This window comes from Lissotriton vulgaris (assembly GCF_964263255.1).
Source record: "Lissotriton vulgaris chromosome 9 unlocalized genomic scaffold, aLisVul1.2 SUPER_9_unloc_2, whole genome shotgun sequence".
NCBI lineage: Eukaryota > Metazoa > Chordata > Amphibia > Caudata > Salamandridae > Lissotriton > Lissotriton vulgaris.
This window is the reverse complement of record NW_028240617.1, coordinates 2,491,667-2,507,049: the sequence shown is the minus strand read 5'-3', so window position 1 is coordinate 2,507,049 and position 15,383 is coordinate 2,491,667. Positions and strand designations below refer to the sequence as shown.

At 43.3% G+C, this 15,383-nt stretch overlaps 1 protein-coding gene across 2 annotated transcripts in view; it reads left to right on the top strand.

Annotated features, from left to right (window-relative positions):
• The window catches only part of LOC147672947 (coiled-coil domain-containing protein 174-like), a 74,551-nt gene that overhangs the window by 39,352 nt on the left and 19,816 nt on the right, over window positions 1–15,383 (top strand). For both annotated transcript variants that reach the window (XM_086947907.1, XM_086947906.1), the window contains exons 6-7: window positions 2,576–2,671; window positions 5,617–5,753. In XM_086947907.1, the coding sequence (XP_086804033.1) occupies window positions 2,576–2,671; window positions 5,617–5,753 (233 nt within the window). The remainder of the gene's footprint in view (window positions 1–2,575; window positions 2,672–5,616; window positions 5,754–15,383) is intronic.

Genomic DNA, 15,383 nt, shown 5'->3' with positions numbered 1-15,383 from the left:
CCTCATACCAGCAATTCACAGAAATGCACTCCACACCATAACACATAGTTCCAATACGCATAATTACACTCAATGCCACACAAGACAACTCCACACAGTTACAAAAACATCACATAATTCCACACAAACCTATTTCAAATACACAACCAATTCCACAACACACCACATGCCTCCAAAACACCACAAATGTACACATTATACCACAACTGATAATTCAAATACAACCCACATATTTCCACAACAACCTACAACCATCCATTACACTCCAAACCAAAACACATAGGTGAAAGACATGGTCATTTGCAACACCAACAGCTCTAACTCTCTCAAATGCGAGACCTATTGCATTGCAAATGCTTGTTTAGTTGCTCATCACTCCATATTTGTATACGAAATCCAACAATGGGTCAGTAAATTGAAGTAGGAAAGTTGAGTAACTGAAATCAGATAATATTACTTGTCATTTGCCAGTAAAACTGCAGAAGTGCTTCATTTAGCATTACATAAATCAAGTTAGTGGTTGTGCACAGGTGCTGCCAGAGAGATTTTCTCTGGAAAAAACATAATGCCCTGTACTATGTTAGTCTGTTCACAGCTCTTTCGGGTTACTGAGATGTCCTCCATCCAGGTACATAGGCCTTTTGGGTGCAGTCCAGCGCAAACTTAACTTTCGGTGGATAGGTTGCCTTTGCATACCCCTTTAAATTATTAGTATTTGTCTCTTAGCCATTGGAATCAGAAAGACTTCAAAAATAAAACTGTCGATGTATATCTTATAATCATGGGGATATAGCACCCCACACCATACCCACGTCTTCCCAGTCATCTAAGGGCAGTGCACATCATTTCCACATGTTGGCATAGCGCATGGAAAAGCTTTTCCTAATGCTGCACTAATTTCCACTTATTGACGGCTTTTGTTTAGATTTTATGTTAAGTAATTAAGATTAGCAAAAAAACACCCACTTTCATTTTAGCAAGATGCATAAGTCTGGGTCCGAGCAATGCATTTGGCTCACCTGTTTCTTATTGTTAGCTAGTTCAGGAAATGCCTGCATCCTTGTCTGGGGAATTACCAGTAGAGATCATTATTTTTTCTTCCAGTGTGGCAATCAAACTGAGATCAAAGGCCAATACTTGTGTACCTATTGCAGGTAAGCCAGGTACATGAAAAAATCAAATCACATATCCAACTATCCGTACATGCAAATTTTTATGTTAAAGATGACAGCATTGTAGAATTAAACCACTTTTTAGCTAATATTATTTGTTAAACAATTATTACAGGTAACCATGGCCTGTCAGATCATAGGGTGCCTCTCATCCCTCTCCCTTGGTTATATATTTCTTTTACTCTTCCAGAGATTCCCTTTGGAAAGTGTTTTGTACATTTATATGATTTAAGTCTGCATCTTGTTGGTTGTATCTTAAATTCTGGATGAGCTGCTGCATTTAAAGGCATAGTGCATAACTTCAGATTTGCTGGTGTTAGGTACTGATTCAGACAACTTGTATGTTATGGTTTACCAACATTATTTGAGGTTGTGTTATTAGTATCTGACTGGTAGAGAGGACCTTAAGCAACATCTCATAGAGACTTAATTTACTCAGTCCAATTGTCATAATATTTTGGATTCTGCCATAGGTTGTGCCTGTGTAAAAGTAAAAACATATTTATGTGCAGGTAAATACACTTAGGCAAAATCAAATAGACTCGTTGAGGTAGCATGTTGAAACTTTATCCACTGGTATTTTCTATATCCTGCAGCAATGACGTCATCATATTTGATCGCTTTTGTCAAAATTCAAGCAATTGATGCAGTGGAATGGGAAGAAAGGGATAAACAGATGAAAATGGGAAAGAGGATATTAAATAGAATAACTGCGTAGGATCAAGTATTGCTCAACTTGTATTTGGATGAGAATACTCAGACTTACATGATGTTTTTTTCATTGCCATATTCTGCCAGATGTGAATTTTTGTTATTGGTCACTTAGCATGTTGTGTGGCTCAATCTGGTAAAAAGTATTATACAAACCAAATGGTAAAATAAAAAGTCTAAATAACTTTGAGAGCACTTGGCATCGTTTAAAGGTTTTATCTAATTTTAAGTGTTATTAATGCCAAAGTAATATATTTAATTAAAACATTTGGTCAAACAGTATTTCACCAGGTGTTTCTGTCTTTGGAGCATGTTGCTATAATTTATAATATGGGTTATCTATAAATGAGAAGTGCTTGTAACTGGAAGATGGAACTGGCTTTAGGGAGCAGAGTAGGATTCATTAATCTCAAGTTTGCTACTTTATATAGTTATCGTGACAAATTTTTCTTTTGGCCCTGTAAGTGCCACAATTAATCTGTAGGCAACTGATCAGTGTTCTAGTTTAGGATACTTTTTAATGCACCAGAGGACTATATTCTTTACCGATTTTACAGTTAAAGTTAAAAGCAGGTCTTTATTTTCAATCAGAACTCAAACGTAATAACATGACAAAAACTGCTGCTCCCTGGCAGTGTAAGGAGGCCGCCCTTCTCGACGACCGTTCCTAATCCCCCTTGTTTTTTCTACAGGGTAGACTACCTGGATACCTTGGGCAGGTCCCGACGTTGTATGAAGAAAGACTTACCTCTCCTGCTGAAAATGGATAAAGAACTGCAGGGGAAGAGGTAATTGTTTTTCTTAAAGTGTTGTATAGGCAAAAGAAGTATAGTAGCTGTGTGCCTGGGAACTTCCCTGCCAATTGGGGCGATATCAAAAATACACCTAAAGCCTTACTGATGACTTGATGGCAAATCAAAGCAAAGTTTTTAGCTTACGATTCCCAATCAAAATATGTTGTACTAATCCGAAAAAGACGCATTCAACTGTATGAAGCTATAATTAGACGAAGAGCATTGGAAGAAGCCAGTACACTCTTTAGTGTTTGTTCTTTTTTTTTTTTTTGCAAGAACAATTAGTAATTTCACCTTTGTCTAATTTTCTTCTAAAGTTTGCTCAAAAATATTGTGCTGGGTTCATTCAGTTGGATTTTGAACTTGGCAGAACGCATTTATTGTAAAATATTTGCTGCTGCTTACTTACCAGCGAGTCCTTGTTTTGCCTTTGATTTGCACATTAAAATGTGACAGTCTGTTTTCTCATTTGTTTATCCTGTAAGTTTAAGAAACTGCAAAAAAGATCATTGTCCATGCTTTGTACAGCTTTGAGTAGCATGCTTGTATTTGTACCTGTTTGCATTTGTTTTAGGAGTATGCCTAGGTCCTCACATCATTTGTTTGGGCAGACTTCCACAAACGTCTCTCTGGAATGAAAGTCAATTCAAATTAGAACTGGGCATTGATGTAGTACAGTGTGTGTGGAGCACATGGATCACATAATAGAAAATGCAGATCAGTCCTGAATAGGAAATACTCCCTCTATTCATTATAGAAGGTTATTCATCCAGCTGCGTTCTTTGATGTAAACACTAGAGACTCATTTGAGGTAATTTACCAAAGTCTAGACCTCTGAAAACTAGCAAAAGCTGCATTTGGTGGGGGTGGATGAAGTTGAGAGGGGATTTTCTTACTAATGTCAAACTTTTCTTTTGGGGCTGCCTAGGCTGGATGTATCCAGTCTGTGTAAGTGATGAAGGTGTTCTGCATTCTGTCGTTGTAAAACATCCCATGCATGCGGTGTATAACCTTCAACTGGGAAAAACTGTTTTGGTGAGAGCTTTTTGGACTTACTGGATGCTTTAATGTAGTGACATGAGGTGCAGTATATGGCCAGCTGCTACCTTCCCATTTCATCCCCTTTTTGTCTGCATTCCCCATCCCAATAAAGGCAGGAAGTCATCAATCACCTTAAAACCTGACTTTGGTCACCTAACAGAAACAGACCAGATGCTCAGAGCCCTGTACCCCAGACCAGACCCTGGCAAACCACATATACATTTTATCATCCAATTTCTGAAATCTTCAGCGAACGCGAAAGTAATAGAAATGTAAGAATGTCAAGTGGGAGAGCCGCTAGTTGTGATTTTACCTAACTGTTACTTTAAGCTTTCTGCAGAAGAGGAAGACATTTCTACAGGCTTAGTGGGGTAGTTTGCATCTCTCTCAATTAAATGGCAAGCACTTTGAGAGGATTCCAGAAATGTTCTCAAATTCACACAGTTGAACTGGTTGCAAACCAAGGGATCCCACGCCCACCTGAGATCCTTCCAGGAGCGAGCTGGTGCCTGAATGTTGGGGGCAGAACTATGGGAGGAGCTTTAATTACTTTGCCCAGCTCCTTTATAGCACTGCCCACCTACACATATTTCTTTGTGGAGGTATAGAGGGAGGTGGTAGAGATGGCGAAGCCCAGCTCCTCCTACCCTTTCTCCCATCACCCTTCTAAACCTGTCAACAGAAGATACGAACTAGGAGGTGGGAGTTAGAAGGCAATGGACTTTGCGTTCTACTTCCCCCCCCTCCCAATCCCAACTTCTTGATTCAGTTTCACACAACTTCTTTATTTGACAATGCTTTTCTATCCAAATGATGGAGCCAGACTCTAGTAAAAAATGTATAGTGTAAGATAAAATCCATACTACAGATACGCACATCTGTGCCTCAGCAAAGTTTTAAACATTGCTTATTTTTTTCTAATCCTAAGGGAAAAAACAGTGCTTGGCTGCTTGCTGTGCCCCAGCAAGCAGCAAAATACTATTTGGATGTTTTCTTAGACAAACATATTCAAACAACAACCGACTCCTTGCTTGGGGTGCAGGCAAGCTAGTATTAATTCGATATTTGCAAGGCATTCTGGAGGATGACCATGTTGGGATTCAGACCAGTGACATCTCCTTGGCTTGCCCTGGACTGTACATTTTAGAAATGTCTGGGGTTTGAGGTTTTCCCCGGAGCCTGACAAATCGAGACCAAATACTGCAAAATGCTTTGTTTACGCGGCAGCCTTACCCACTGCGCGCTCAGATGCACTGAAGGCAAAGCGCTGCTGTCACTTGTGGGGAGGTCTGTGTCAGAAAGTGTCATCAATAATTTATATCGGCCATAGGCTTAGTCACCTTCGAAGTGTCTTGCTATTTTAGGTTCTTTCTGACTTTGTTATTTATTTGTTATAGTATTCTGTACAAATGAGTGATTATGTCTTAACCAAGACAATACAGAGTATAGGAAGCCTAGACTTAGAAAAGGCTGACTTCTGGCCTCATACAGCTGGTCTATAATTTAGCGAGAGAGAAATCTTGCACATTAGCCAATGTTATGGTAAACACCAATTTGAGTCATCAAATCTTTCAACCGAATCAACTATACAAGCATCTTAGTTAAATTGTAGAAATGTCAAAATGTAACGTCATGCAATACTGGCATTGGGGAGTGTCAGAAGTGACATAATGTAATTTTTTTTGCTACGAGCATGGAGTGTATTGGAGTCACTCGCAGCAGCTGCAGAGAATGACGTAGGACTAAGTCTTCTGCAATCAAGTAAAGCACATAACTGTTAAATGTATTATAGAATTGTACACTAGTTGTCACAATCCTGGCGTATCCAGGCTCATAGCCCTACAACCCTTTAGTTAAAGTTCTTTTTTATGCCCCGTTTCAATTCTGCGCTTCTTTAGCCCGGATGCTGAAGAAAAGACCCTGCTGTCAGAAGATATGAGGAGAGAGCTGCAGCGGAAACAGTGGGAAGAAGAGGAGGAAGAGGCCATGAAAAGGCCTATTGGGCCAATGCACTATGAAGATATTCGTCAAAATGGTTTGTCTTGGGTCTTTGTTACCTTTCCACTGTAGATGAGAGAGCATGAAAACACTATATCCATTTAATTAAAAATGTGTTTCAGTATTGAATCAATGACACAAGTAAGTTACATCACCAGATAAAAATAATCATACGACTTGCAAAATATAAAATCCAGACAAACAAATTCTCTTTGCCACTCTACTATTTTACTAGGTTAATATCTGTCCATCGTTTAGTTTTAAGGAGAATATTTTCAAGGAGAATGTGATATTTTGGATAGAATTGGAAAGAAGATAAGGAACACAGTCTCGAGACTTGAGGTTCAGATGGCAGAAAGCTCTTGTATTTTAGTTATGAAGATTTTCTTATTCTTGAGGGCCATTACGTGGAAAGGGTAGGGTTCTTTAAGAGTCGCACATTTAATTTTACATTGAAACTTTATTTGTATCATCTTCTTGCTCTTTTCAAATGTTTTTTCCTATACCATCTGAATGCTTTTACTTGTCTCATCTTTCGTCTTACCCATTGGTAGACGTTTCCCCTTGTCTTCACTTCCTTTGACGTTTGTCTTGCTTAGTTCTCCCTTTTTCCTTCCATGTCGTGTGCCTCTTTGATCAATTCTCCTCTATCTCACTTTTTCTCTCCCGCCCTCATCTCTACTTTGCCAAGATAGCCTCCACATCTATATCCCCTCTGCTTGTCTTTGTCTTGATCCATGTTGCTTCTAGTCTCTCTTGTTACTCCTATCTCATTTGCTTCTTTCCCCCTATATTTTCACCTATTTTGCCCAATTGATCTGTCTTCCCTGTCTCGCTTTGATTGCCCTTTACAATCTCTTTTCCTCTTTATCCCTCCAATCATGTTAAATATATATTTCCTAAACCCGCTTCCTGGCCTGAGCCTCTTTTCGCTCATCTACCCATATTGTTCCTTCTCTATATGTGTATTCTTTTTTTATTTAATGTCCAGGGAGCTGTAGAGTGAAATTGCTACAGAGCACTCAGTATCCAAAATGGTGGGTGGGTAAGATAAAATGTATTATTCAGGTCTCAAGAAATCTACTCGCCAACTCTCTATGTCTAGTCAGATTTTATCAGGGCGAGCTATATTTAGAGTCTACATGCCCCTTCTATAAAGCTGACAAATAACAGGTGTTCTGTTCATTTAGAAAGCGCCTTTCAATTTTGTTTATATACAGTCACACTTGCTCTGTGTTCTGAGACAGAGGTCAGAAGTCAGTTTATGTCTTCTTACAGTAACTTTTCTTTCTCAGACTGCAGAGTTTCAGGATCTTTTAAAGTGAATTATCTGAGGTGCTATACAAAGAGTGTGAAATGAAAGGCTGTAGGTGGCAGGATTTTTCTCCAACATGCAGCATTTAAATAGCTAGTAATAAGTAAACTGTAAAAACATTTCAAAGTATTTGGGTAGTAATGAAATCCCATTTTTTAGGTCGAGGACTCCGTCGCACTGTTGTAAGCAGTGTGGGTGGAGCCCGAAGATTTAATGTTTCTTAGAGGGGGCTTGGAACCCCCCCCCTCTTCTCCATTGGCTGGCCTAGTAAATGCTGGCCAGCCATTGGAGGAGAGGGGCGTCACTCGGTCCAAGCCCCGTCTTTTTCGGATTCGGGGCGTTTTTTTAAGGTTCTTTCTTGTTTTCTTTCTCTCCTCTTCCCATTGGCTGGAATTTTACCTTGCAGCCAATGGGAAGAGGAGAGAAAGAAAACCACCCCCCCGAATGCGAAAATGACCGTGCTTTCTCCGAGGCATTTCTGCATCGCCTCGGAGAAAGATGGTGGTGTTCTCTGCTTGTGCGCAATTTCTTGTTTAAAACACTTTGGTGCATGGGTGCATCAAAACTGTGCCACCAGTATTAACTGGGAATAGAAACAGGTATTTTTAAAAGTTTGACTATCTCGTTACTGTTTAAAGGAAAATGTGCAAGGGTTGTATTGTTTTTATTTTTTATTCTGGGATTCCATTTGTAATGTGTAGAAACATTAGTTACGTTCAGTTTTGATCGTGCTTGTCATTATTTCCTTCCCTTTTCTTAAAAAAAATCCCACGCAGTGACTTTCCCAGCACAGAGTATTCTATTTTTATGACCTCAGCTCGTCCTGCTTTAGATCTACTGTAGAAAACGTCAATACCAGACTTCCTAGTTGTGGGCTGTCGAATGAATGGCCCTTTGTCTTGCTCAGCTGTAATACCACCAGCGGCTTTGAGAATCGCCCTGGGCTCGAACCATTAGCATATGTACGTCAGGAAGGCGATTAGGGCGAGATGTTAATCTCGGCTGTGGGAGCAGCCGCATGGCTCTGCGGTTTTTAAGGAGCCACCCAGTCAATTTGGCTTAACTCTGGGTCGCGGCTTCTCGTGTAAGGTGGACTGATGGACGGGGCTTACAGTAGTGCAGCATGTGCAGTGACACCGGGGCCCAGGCGTGTAAGCGGGCCCGCTGCACGAGAGTTACGACTGTTTTTACTAACAAACTAGAGATTGGATTGGGGGAAGGAGGGGCATATGGCAGCGCACCCTTGCTACGACACCGGTGGCGTCTGTGGCGTTCTGTGGTTTGGGCAACCCCCAAAGGATTTCCATGCCAACGAGATGAGTCTATTTTCTGAATCTTTTAGAAATAGACTTAGTTAATTCGTTTTATTTGTTTATTCCATTTTTGAAGCGCACTTACTTACTTTTGTACTTTACGTGTGTACTTTTACTCGTTGATCAGTTGTGGGAAAATGCCCATAATCGTGTCCGAGTTTGTGACTGCTTATTGCCTCATCGCCTACCTTCTCCCCCTCAGGAATGTCCACATTCCTGCCCATAACTGAAGTTTACACATTTTAAATGCACCCCTCGAATGCAAAATTCGACAAATTGTATTTTGTGAGTCGGGGGGAGGTATTTGCATTTGGAAATTGAGGGAGCGCTCGCCCTTCAAAATGTCCAGCACAGCGCCTCGATCACTGCTTTCCGGCGCTGGGGAGGAGACATGCTGCAGGGAGGGTGCGAATCATCACTGCAGGGAAATATCACGAAGAGCCAAGGGAGGAAGGGCGCAGTCTGACCAAGAGGGTGCATGGGGCGTTCACGGCATTAACCGCCGAGGAGGCGCTACATGGGACTGAGCGCGGGAGGCGCTTCGTGGGACTGTGTAATCCATGCTTGTGCCCCCGACCCCCATACCAGAGGAAGAAGGGGCGCCATGCAGTAACCTAATATTAGCAACAATGACACTGTATGATATTATAATGATTATTAGCACGGCTGCCTTTACTAATAATAATGATCTGAATAATTGTAATTCAGCTTTTACAATGTTTTCGTTATCGCTATAATTCGTTCCTTTAATATACAAACGTGTGCCTGTAGTTTTTTTTATAAGGTGTTAAAATTGTTTGTATCTTGAGTATTAATCATAATATTATTTCATCACGACGCATCATTGTGTGCTCTCTGTGAAACCATAGCTGTATACCACGGCTTCCCCTGAAAGTTGTGTTTTTAAACATCACAAATGCGCACTTTTCTAGTCGGCCTTTTAACGGTGTCCCCCAAGCCGGGGCCTCTCTGAGTTAAACCAATATTTCTTTAAGTCAAATCCTCCCTCTGAGCCGTTAGGAGGATGTGTAAATTGGTCTGAAGGGGGAGGGGCGCTGGAGGAGGGTGCGAGGGCACGCAAGAATTCGGAGGCGGGGCTGAGGTTCAAAGGAGAGTCTGCCTGTTTGTGTCTCCCCCCCCTTCCCTCGGAGCCCTCCCACACCCTGCAAGAACACAGACACAGCTGTGGGTGCTCATGGCAGAGACCTCGCACTGTAAATGCCCTTCCAGCACTCCCCCCTGCCCACCACTGCCGCAGAAAGGTGGCCCCATGTCTTTACCGCCCTTTATGTGAAGCTTATACTTTAGCACCCGGATCCTGCAGCAATTCAAACCCCATGACTTCCTGCCATTGGTGCAGCAGGTGCAGTAGCACCAGAACCCCGAGGGGGCCACTGAACTCTGATAATTGCATGATAATACGATGAAAGCGTCATTCCAATGTACCATTGTCCTTGCTCACACCAGGGCCTATGGAATCCAAGCTGCGCTACTGCTTATAGGCACACCCCTCCGGGATACACGCACCTTCCATGACTGTATCTACTTCTGATAGTTTAACGGTCTCATTGAATCTCGCATCTCCCTTTTCTGTCCCGGGACATCCCATCCGTTTTATCCCAGGCATGGCTGACCTCTGCTTCAAACAAAATCGGTAGTTTGAGAGCCGCACTTGTGAAAGTGACACTCCTTTCCCACAAGAATTGCATACCGCAGCTTAGACATTTAGTAGCACTTTTAAGATGTTACACTGGATTAAGGCACCTGCTGCAGAGATCTGTGTATGTCCAGGGACTCCCAGGGTGTAGTGCTGACAGGGTAGTTTACATGTTTTAGGGCACAAATGCAGAGATCCGAGTGTAATGTGCTAGTCAAAATGCCGAATCCCCCCTCTCCACCGCTGCTCTCACCACCACCTCCACTCCCCCTCCCTCCCTGCACATTTAATCCCACCTCCACTGCCACTCCCTCCTTCCTCCGTACACCTCCTCTCCCCCTCCCTCCACTTCCACTCCGACCTCTACCCCCTCCACCTCCACTCCTGTTTCCCTTTCCTCCACTCCCACCACCAACTCCACTCCCCCTCCCTGCACCTTTACTCCCACCTCCACTCCCTCCCTGCACCTCCTATACCCCTCCCTCTACTTCCACTCCCACCACCCTCCCTCCTCCCTCAACCTCCAATCTCCCACATTCACTTCCCCTCAATCCCTCCACCTCCCTCACTCACCCCATCCCTCCACCTGCACTCCACCCTCCCCACGCCCTCCCTCCCTGCACCTCCACTCCCCCTCCTCCCATCCCCTCCCTCCCTGCACCTCCATTCCTCTCCTACCCCACCCCACCCTATACCTCCCCCCACTGCCCCCTTCCTTGCATAAACAACAAAACTAGAACACATATTTGGTGTTAATTCTGCTTTTTATTAGGTTACGTCAAATGTATATACTGTTTTCTAGGTTATATATAAAGTGACAAATGGTTATAACAACTATCTTAATTATAACTTATAACTTATAAACATGCTGCACAACATTCACAATGCTCTGCAACACATTAACACCACCACACCCACCACATCCTCCACCACCACCACATCCACCACCGTCATATCCACCACCGTCATATCCACCACCATCATATCCACCGCCACATCCACCACCGCCACATCCACCACCACATCCACCACCACATCCACCACCACATCCACCTCCACCACCACCACCACATCCACAACCACATCCACCAACACATCCAACACCACACCCACCACCACATCCACCACCACCACATCCACCACCACCACATCCACCACCACCACATCCACCACCACCACCACATCCACAACCACCACATTCACCACGTCTATATGTGTGTGTGGGTGTGTGTGTGTGTGTGTGGCTCTGTGTGTGTGTGTGTGTGTGTGTCTCTCTGTGTGTGTGTGTGTGTGTGTGTGCAAATGAAATAGGTCTCGCATTTGCGAGAGATTAAGCTATTGGCATTGTAAATGACAATGCCATTTATTTATCTGCTTTCAAAACCAACACATAAATAAAAAATTTGTCATAAAATGCCAATAGCTCTAACTTTTGCAAAGGCGAGACCGTTGCATTGGGAGTATAGGGAGAAAGAAGCGCAGTCGGCTGAGAGGCATGTGTTTGAAGCCCCTTTCTTAAGTTGGGAAGCTATTATGTGCACGTGGTATTCTATTCATACGGTGCAGGTTGAGAATGTTTGTTTGTTCCCCTTTTTGTGGCTGCCTTTGTGGCTGCCTATGTTCCCAATAAGACTGTTACTCATTTGTGTATTAGATTTTGGCTTCTGGTACGAACACGAATGCTAATATAGAGCTAGTGACTGTTTTGTCGCTCCGTGCTCCACCACCACCAACAGCTCAGCGCCCGGGCGGGCGCCATTTTCTGCAGGGAAGCTCCGGCGCTCACCAGGTCAGTTCGGGGGCAGACTACAGGACTATCGGACCACCAAGAGCCTCCTTTTAGCTGCAGCTGAGCCCCCCACGCACGCCACCCCCCACAGCCCCCCACCCTCCTGTTGCCTCGTACTCGCTTAGCTGCCGCTGAGCCCCCCACGCACAACGCCACCCCCCACCCCCCTGTTGCCTTGTGCTCGCTTTTCTGCCCCCCCCAACCCCCTGTTCCTCGTTGTGCTAGCTTTTCTGCCGGCCCAACCCCCTGTTGCCTCTTTGTGCTTGCTTTTCTGCCCCCCCGTTCTTCATTGTGTGTGTGGCTCTGTGTGTGTTTGTGTGGGGGCGTTGTGTGTGTGTGGGGGCGTTGTGTGTGTGGGGGCGTTGTGTGTGTGGGGGCGTTGTGTGTGTAGGGGCGTTGTGTGTGTAGGGGCGTTGTGTGTGTAGAGGCGTTGTGTGTGTGTGGGGGGCGTTGTGTGTGTGTGTGGGGGGCGTTGTGTGTGTGTGTGGGGGGCGTTGTGTGTGTGTGTGTGGGGCGTTGTGTGTGTGTGTGTGGGGGGGGCGTTGTGTGTGGGGGGCATTGTGTGTGTGTGTGGGGGGCGTTGTGTGTGTGTGTGGGGGGCGTTGTGTGTGTGTGGGGGGGGGCGTTGTGTGTGTGTGGGGGGGGGGGCGTTGTGTGTGTGTGGGGGGGGCGTTGTGTGTGTGTGTGGGGGGCTCTGTGTGTGTGTGTGGGGCGCTCTGTGTGTGTGTGTGGGGCGCTCTGTGTGTGTGTGTGTGTGGGGCTCTGTGTGTGGCTCTGTGTGTGTGGGTGGGGCTCTGTGTGTGTGTGTGTGGCTCTGTGTGTGTGGGGCTCTGTGTGTGTGTGGGGCTCTGTGTGTGGGGGGCTCTGTGTGTGTGGGGGGCTCTGTGTGTGTGTGGGGCTCTGTGTGTGTGTGTGTGGGGCTCTGTGTGTGTGTGTGTGGGGCTCTGTGTGTGTGGGGCTCTGTGTGTGTGGGGCTCTGTGTGTGTGGGGCTCTGTGTGTGTGGGTGGGGCTCTGTGTGTGTGTGTGGGGCTCTGTGTGTGTGTGGGGGGCTGTGTGTGTGTGTGTGGGGCTGTGTGTGTGTGTGTGTGGGGCTCTGTGTGTGTGGCTTTCTGTGTTTGTGGCTCTGTGTCCGCGAATACTCTCTACTACTCTCTAATGCTCACCTATTGCCATTGTAAATGACAATACCATTTATTTATGTTTTTAAAAAAATGAAAAAAAGTCATGAGCATTGCCAATAGCTCTACCTTTAATAATGTCGAGACCATTGCATTGTACATGCTTGTTGTAATTCTGTGTGATGGAAACAATATGTTAATAGGATGTAAACAAATCTGAATACTTTTGCTTGGTGATGTGCAAACTATAAATATGTTTGCTGAAACCCAATTTTCACAGATTATTTATAGGCTAGATAGATTGATCAGTAAACCTGCATGTTAGTGGGAAAGTATTTAGCCATTTCAATGGTGTATTTACTGTCTGGAAATATAGCGCTACCACATCATATGTTAGTAATATAAGTGAGTTTTCAAAGATGAACTGATAAACACTCATGCCGCTGCGCTGATGGCAATGCAATTAGTGAACTAAGTGGCAAGTCATTGATCACCTGTACCCTGTATGTGGGCTCGTTTCTTATTATACATGGAGCAAACGTTTAGTCTTTTTAATCAAACAATTTTTTTTTGTACAGCTGAAATTCTTAACTCGCATATTTTTTAACTTGCACTCAAATATGATAATGAAAAAAAGGCAGCTTTGTAAAATAAAATATTTGCTTAGGATCACACAATTTGAGACCAGTTTATGGGTTCAAGTGCATTACATTTAGTTAGAGTAAATTATTCAAGTTCCTAGATCTATAGGTCTAGTAACTTTTTAATGATTTTTCAAGGCCTTATTATTGTTTTTTTAATGATATGCTTCAAGGAATACTAGCTATGTCAGCATTGCTGAAGCAGTCTTTCCTGAAGGTGTTATATCCATCTATGCTATTGCAGGTGTAGTAGACATGAATCAATCAGGGTAGTAGTACGCATAAAGTTGGTAAAGCAGTTAAATTGATCCACTTTAAATTGGATTGTGTTGAATCATGTCTCACATCAAGCCAGCTAATGCTAGAAAGCTGGCATGTGTAGCCTTGCTGGAAAGAACTAGGAACCCTGAAGTGATCAAGAAGGCGGCAGTGGGTTTTCTGAAACCACCGGCTTGCCATAATCATTTGACCAGTTATCATTGTACCAGGATCTTACCATCATGTGCCACAAATACAGAATTTACAACAGATTAAACTATACTGAGTATCCAAGTGCCTATAGTTGCTAAAATACAGAATCTACAACCGATTACACTATACTGAATATCCAAGTGCCTATAGTTGCTAATATTTTGCTTCTCCGGATCAAATTAACTCAATTAAAAAATCGACGAAATTCAAATCCTCCAGATCAAAGCACAACTTCATAAAAATATGGAACTACAATGGACTATTGCATACTTTGGAATCCTAGTCCCTCGTTTGGCTGAATTTCAGCTGCTCCAGATCAAATTACCTCATCTGGACAATCCAATAATCAACAAAAGATTACAACCCTCTAAGTATCCGAGTGTTTTTTGCAGCTGAACACCCTCTGCTCAGAGCAAAATGGCAAACATTTTACTGTCCTAAATCTTTCTGTAGCTCCAGCTCCCATTCTTACCTTTCTTCTCTCACAACCGGTCTTTCATATTTTCCGCCTACAACCCCTATCCATCTGTAACTGTCGTAAATGTGAATCTGTTGTGAAAACTGGAAAAAGAAACCTCCAAAGACCATGATTAACACCTAAAACCATCACAACAAAAAGTGATTCCAATTCAAAATCTTCAAAGTAACCCTCACATAATTCAGACTATCCTATCATTTATCGCATTTCAGATGCAACATGCCAACTAAAGTGGTCATCAAAATAATCTCTGGATTGTGCAACACAGGCAGCTCTCTAACCAACCCTTATTACATCTGGGAACTCAGCACTACTTGGCAGAATATGTTTATTGGCAAAGCTGATCAACTCAAATTACTTTTCGTCCTAAATGCAGGTAGCATTAGCTTCTCATAGTCTCTCTCTCCAAACTGTACTGTTTTCCTCATACAACCGCCTGACTATGCTTTTTCAACTAGCGAATAACAAATGAAGCAACATTTAAAACTATCAATATTGCAGACTAATCATCTGAACCCTGCCCTCCTATTATATTTAAAAAAATGGAATATCTTAGAATCGTCAGCTGCCATCTTGGCCAGAGCCATCATTATAAATATATATATGCAGAATGGCCATTGTCCGCAGGGTCTGGTCTATGCCCAGACTCTTCTCTTTTCATATGAAAATATATATATATTATAAAAGCGAGTTCTCATTTTTTTCTTGTTTTATGGTTGGGAGTAAGGCGTCCTCATTTAGTAAGGCAGACCAAGACTGATTGGTTATGGAAAGGCTATCGGCCTATGATCCACGGGGAGCCTGTCCTCTAACAGCTGGGAAAAGATGGCTGTATCTTTGCATTTGTTTTCTTTGGCTACCATAATAATGTAATGTAATATGTT